Source organism: Drosophila arizonae, chromosome 3 (assembly GCF_054131065.1).
Source record: "Drosophila arizonae isolate 15081-1271.41 chromosome 3, UAZ_ARI_1.0, whole genome shotgun sequence".
NCBI lineage: Eukaryota > Metazoa > Arthropoda > Insecta > Diptera > Drosophilidae > Drosophila > Drosophila arizonae.
Genome location: NC_142923.1, coordinates 17,473,476 through 17,478,522, shown reverse-complemented (window position 1 = coordinate 17,478,522; position 5,047 = coordinate 17,473,476). Strand labels below are relative to the sequence as shown.

At 44.8% G+C, this 5,047-nt stretch overlaps 2 protein-coding genes across 3 annotated transcripts; one reads left to right on the top strand and one right to left on the bottom strand.

The window, feature by feature from the left end:
* Window positions 1-969: 969 nt before the first annotated feature.
* On the bottom strand, window positions 970-2,267 carry ND-B17 (NADH dehydrogenase (ubiquinone) B17 subunit). Of its 2 annotated transcripts, XM_018004968.2 has the most exons (4): window positions 1,768-2,267; window positions 1,432-1,707; window positions 1,264-1,365; window positions 970-1,205 (listed from the first exon to the last, which is right to left on the bottom strand). In XM_018004968.2, exons 2-4 carry the CDS (start codon window positions 1,684-1,686, stop codon window positions 1,065-1,067), a joined length of 498 nt encoding a protein of 165 aa, XP_017860457.1. In that variant the 5' UTR covers window positions 1,687-1,707; window positions 1,768-2,267; the 3' UTR covers window positions 970-1,064. The 2 variants fall into 2 exon arrangements, with proteins under 2 accessions (XP_017860457.1, XP_017860456.1); XM_018004967.2 differs by lacking the exon at window positions 1,768-2,267 and having other exon boundaries at window positions 1,432-1,761.
* A 263-nt stretch (window positions 2,268-2,530) lies between these two features.
* On the top strand, window positions 2,531-4,988 carry ath (ATP-dependent RNA helicase DHX33). Its single transcript, XM_089464969.1, has 2 exons — window positions 2,531-2,690; window positions 2,774-4,988. Exon 2 carries the CDS (start codon window positions 2,789-2,791, stop codon window positions 4,868-4,870), a length of 2,082 nt encoding a protein of 693 aa, XP_089321095.1. The 5' UTR covers window positions 2,531-2,690; window positions 2,774-2,788; the 3' UTR covers window positions 4,871-4,988.
* Window positions 4,989-5,047: the final 59 nt, after the last annotated feature.

Genomic DNA, 5,047 nt, shown 5'->3' with positions numbered 1-5,047 from the left:
GTGAGGATACGCTCACACTTGCTGTCTCATCAATAAGCGATAGTTTTTGGGTTGCCATTCGCAGCGAGCGAGCGTAAAAATTGAATGGCACGCGAATGGCGGGCCAATTTCAAATCTGATTTATTTATAATAAAGCAATGCACAAAACAAAAACGTATATATTTTATATATGTTTTGAATAGCGTTTAAATTAAATTAAAGAAGAAGATACGTAGACTTCACTTGTAGCAAATTATTTAAATAGGAAACACTTTTTTTTTTTTTTTCCTTAAAACATATAAGGCCTTTTATACTTAATAAATTATAACGTTGCATATGGTTTAGAAATATTAGTTAAACTACTGACTTTACTTTGGAATCATTTTCAAATGATTGTCCGCGAGCAAATTCAGTTTAATTTTTATTTATCTTAAAAAAAAAAATTTTAAAAAAATATGTAAATAAACCGAAAACTTTTTAGCGCAGCGAATTTTATTTAAATTCTATACTTGAGAAGTCGAAATCACAATAAAACAAAAGCTACGATAGTAACAAATTGGGCACAGCTGCTGAAAAGTGCCGAAACAGCGTTTGAGCAACAAAAATGAATAAATATATAAAAAGTGTGTAAAATGCAGAACGCAGCAGTATGATAAAAGCGGAAAAATATTCGAATATCAAATGCCCTGACAGATTAAAAGTATCTCTTTTATGCATATATTCACTGATTGAATAAATTTGTAAAATTTGTTGAAGCTAAACTATTTTTCGTAAAAACAATTAATTTGAATGCATTTACAGACAAAATATGCAGACCTTCAGGAAATTACGCTAGTGTGTCACTTGTAGTGCATATTTTTACCATTCCATTACATAGGTAATCACAAAGTGAATATACGCTCACCACATAAGGTACCTTAAGCCATAATGCAATGGCCATGCACACTGCTCCATATATCAACAGTCCACTTATATACAATGGCATATACATATGTTGATGTTGTTCCATGTTTATTTAGAATTGATTTTTTCATTTTTGGCTAACATTAATTTAAAAAGAAAGTTTTAAACAAAGTTTCTGCACTTTAGATGACCGATTCCTTGAATCCGCGCGCCGCATAGTCTGATGGCGCCGAACGATCCGAAAGACGGGGAAAGCCCTCATCGCCGGGCACGCAAGCCTTGCGCGACGATATTACACGCCAGCCGCCCTTACGTGTCCAGTCCTGGAACGAGGAACATAATATAGTCGAGTGGGACGGAATCCGTCAAGGAGATACTTACATTCTGATTGTATTTGAAATAGTAAGCAAGGCTATAGATGCCAGTAAGGGCAATCAGCGCCTTGCCTGTCCAGTAGCGCACGGTGTAGGCACGCTGGAATCCCTGCGAGAGAGTGCAAATGAATTGAATTTGATTTTCTGCCGATTACATAACAATTAATGCACGCACCAGCGCGGGCGTCAGAGCTTTGCACACCGCGTCCAAGGGTGCACGGTATATGCGCTTAATGGGATTGTTCAGCTCCAGCTCGAGGGCGGGCACCTTGCGGGGGCCATGGTGCAGTTCCTGATCTTTGAGCCATTGCTTGCGCCAAGCCCGCTCCTCGGGCGTCATGCCGATGAGGCGCTCACGCTCGCGCACCATGCGTCCCGCTATGGACATGGGCTTCACGCCGCCCGTGTCTGATGCGCCGCCAGCAACCATTTTTGTACGTTTTTATTCAAGCTAAAATATGGAAATGTTCGTAAAATGCGTAGCTCGAGATATGTTGTGGCAAATACGCACCGATGAAAAAACGAAAACAGCTGTTTGAAGTGTCATTCAACGCGAAGCACGGACACTGCAACTTGTGCTAAACGAGTGTTTTATTCTCCTCTTGTGATTGCCTTAATCGAGTATTTTGTTCTCCAATTGTTATCGAGTTTTTCGTTCCCCAATTCTTTTGATCGTAATAGTTAAGTATTTTTTTCTCGTTGTGGGGAGAACATTAAATGTTTTTCAGGTACCTCCTATTCTTTAAATTTAACGTAAATATTTATGATCAAATGGTATCAGCGAAAGGGCATTCTGTTCCCATTATTCATTCGTGATTGGCAGCACTTTAAATGGATCTAAAATAATGTGACTTGACATAAGGGGTACCTGTAAATCGTACACTCATCTAACTTTTACTATTAATGCTCTGATTGGTTCCTCTCGTATAGTAGGGAAATATTTAATACCAAGAGGGGCGAGTGTGTAGCTGCCGCTATTTATTATTATGGGCAGCACTGTATGTTGAACTAAAATAATATCGTTGAGGGGTATTAAAATTTAAGTTGAAGCTGTAAAGAAAAAAAATATGAAAAGTCTATTAGACGTTTTCGGGAAATAAATATGAAAAGGAAATAAATAATTATTTAAGACCAATAAATGCTTGAATATAAACTTAAAAATTTAGTATCACGTTTTTATTGGGCGATTTGTATGTATTTGTATAAATGACAATATTAATATGCTTGCTCAGCTTATTCGATATACTATGCTTACAGTAGACAAGCTATCGATGTTTAATATATCACGATATTTTTGAACTTTACACATCACTAAAGAATAAGCGTGCAGCGGTTTGGCCACAAGACTGTATTTGTATTTGTTTTCTAGATATTTACAAGCAGTATATTTACCTCGCAATAAAGTTTCCGCTTTTGAGGCCCATGTCCCGATAAGTATGGACGATTACAACTGATAACAATATCAATTGCAGAACAAATAATTAAACAAAGGCGAGTTAACAACTTTTGATTTGCAGAAAGAACTTCGCACAATGGAATCGAAATACCTGATCAATGGCAATGGCAATGGTAATAGCAATGTCAATGGCAATACGAGTTTGACCTCGAACTTTGCCGCCAAACGGAAGCTTGAGCCAATGAAAGAACAGAATTGCCTAAAGAAACCGAATTATAGTCCGATCAATAACAAGAATTTACTGGCCAACAAAAGGAGCTGCATCGACCAGGAGCGCAAAGCGTTGCCCGTGTATCACTGCAGGCAGCGCATCCTCAAGGAATTGGAGGCGAATGAGACACTGCTGATCATGGGCGAGACGGGCTCTGGCAAAACGACCCAGATCCCGCAATTCTTACTGCAAGCGGGCTACGCCAACAGTGGAATCATTGGCATCACACAACCAAGGCGCGTAGCGGCCATAACAATAGCCAAGCGAGTCGCCCAAGAGCTGGCGAGCAATGTTGGCGACACAGTGGGCTATACGGTACGCTTCGAGGACGCAACAACAGAACGAACCCGTATCCGCTACCTGACAGATGGCATACTCTTGCGGGAGGCGATAGCGGATCGATTGCTGCGCCGCTATTCTGTTATCATGTTGGACGAGGCGCATGAGCGCACGGTGAATGCGGATCTGCTCTTTGGCATTGTGAAGGAGGCGCAGCATGAGCGACGCAAGTACAAGCTGGCCAAGCTGAAGCTAGTAATCACCTCGGCCACCATGGACATTGATCATTTCGGCAGATACTTCAATGTGAAGGGCATGTACCTGGAGGGCCGGACGCATCCGGTGCGTGTGCTGCACACCAAGGAGCCGCACGAGGACTACATTCATGCCGCGCTGGTCACCCTCTTCGATATCCATCGCCACGAGCCCATCAACCATGACGTGCTCATATTTCTGACGGGCCAGGAAGAGATCGAGGCGCTGGCCCAACAGATCCGACAGCTGGCGCGAATCAACAACTCGGGCCCGTCCGATGTGCGCGTCTTCACCCTCTACGCCCAGCTGGCGCAGAGCAAGCAATTGGAGTGCTTCCTGCCGGTGCCGGCGAACACGCGCAAAATCGTGCTGGCTACAAACATAGCAGAGACTTCGATCACTATTCCGGGCATTAGGTGCGTTATTGACTGTGGCTACGTCAAGGAGAAGTCGTTCAATGCTAGCTCTGGCCTGGATCTGCTCAAAACTGTGCGCATCTCACAGGCTCAGGCCTGGCAGCGGAGCGGGCGCGCCGGACGCGATGCTCCGGGTATCTGCTATCGCATCTACACCAAGGCCACCATGGAGAAGTTTCGCCTCGCCGCGCAGCCGGAGATATTGCGGGCGAATCTGACGGCCACAGTGCTGCAGTTGCTCGCCCTGGGCATCGACTGCGCCAGCTTCGATTTCATCGATAAGCCGCCGGCGGAGGGCGTGGAGAGCGCCTACAAGGCCCTGGAGCAGCTGGGCGCCATCAAAGCGGGCAGCATAACGACGACGGGTCGGTGGATGGCTCAGTTCCCGTTGGATCCGCGATACGCCAAGCTGCTACTGGCCGCGCCCACATTCGGCTGCATGGAGGAGATGCTCAGCCTGGTGGCGGCGCTGTCCAGCGACAACGTCTTCATTGGCCACACGGACAAGAGTGATCTGGCCACCTTGGCCCACGCAAAATTCCAGTCGAAGCACGGCGATCATCTGACTCTGCTCAACGTGTTCTCCACCTTCCAGAAGACAGAGAAGCCGAAAATCTGGTGCCACGACAATTTCCTAAACATTCGGAATCTAAACTATGCGCGCAATGTGCGCAATCAGCTGGCCGAGATCAGCTCCAAGCTGAATCTAGCCCTCAACAGCTGCGGCGACAACACGGACGCCGTGAAGAAGTGCCTGCTCACGGGACTGTTCGACAATATTGCTCTGCTCCAGAAGGAGGGCCACTATCTGACGCTGAGTGGGCGTGTCAAGGCGAAGATTCACCCGTCGAGCGTGCTCCATGGCAAGTACAAGCCGCAGTGCCTGATCTTCACGGAGCTCGTCCAGACGGAGCACAACTTCCTGCGGCAGGTCACGGAGATCAGCATAGACTGGATCGAGGAGATCGTGCCATCCATCAAGTGCATCCTCAAGTGAACCTTCACTTCGGATACCCAACAGGGTTTACACAAAAGCAAAAGTTATGATTATATTAAAAATTGTTTATAGACTGTTTTTTTTTTTTAAATATAAAAACAAATAATGTATTCATAAAGTTGACTTTTCTTTTGCGAATCGGGTTTCCACATTATACTAGAAAAAGTTTGCACTTTT

What these genes read in the sequence shown, in the direction of transcription:
- ND-B17 (XM_018004968.2), bottom strand. Translation starts at nt 1,686, where the DNA reads ATGGTTGCTGGCGGCGCATCAGACACGGGCGGCGTGAAGCCCATGTCC. An exon ending in AAGCTCTGACGCCCGCGCTG is followed by an intron (nt 1,366 to 1,431) that starts GTGCGTGCATTA and finishes ACTCTCTCGCAG; the next exon opens with GGATTCCAGCGTGCCTACAC. An exon ending in ATTTCAAATACAATCAGAAT is followed by an intron (nt 1,206 to 1,263) that starts GTAAGTATCTCC and finishes TCCTCGTTCCAG; the next exon opens with GACTGGACACGTAAGGGCGG.
- ath (XM_089464969.1), top strand. Translation starts at nt 2,789, where the DNA reads ATGGAATCGAAATACCTGATCAATGGCAATGGCAATGGTAATAGCAAT.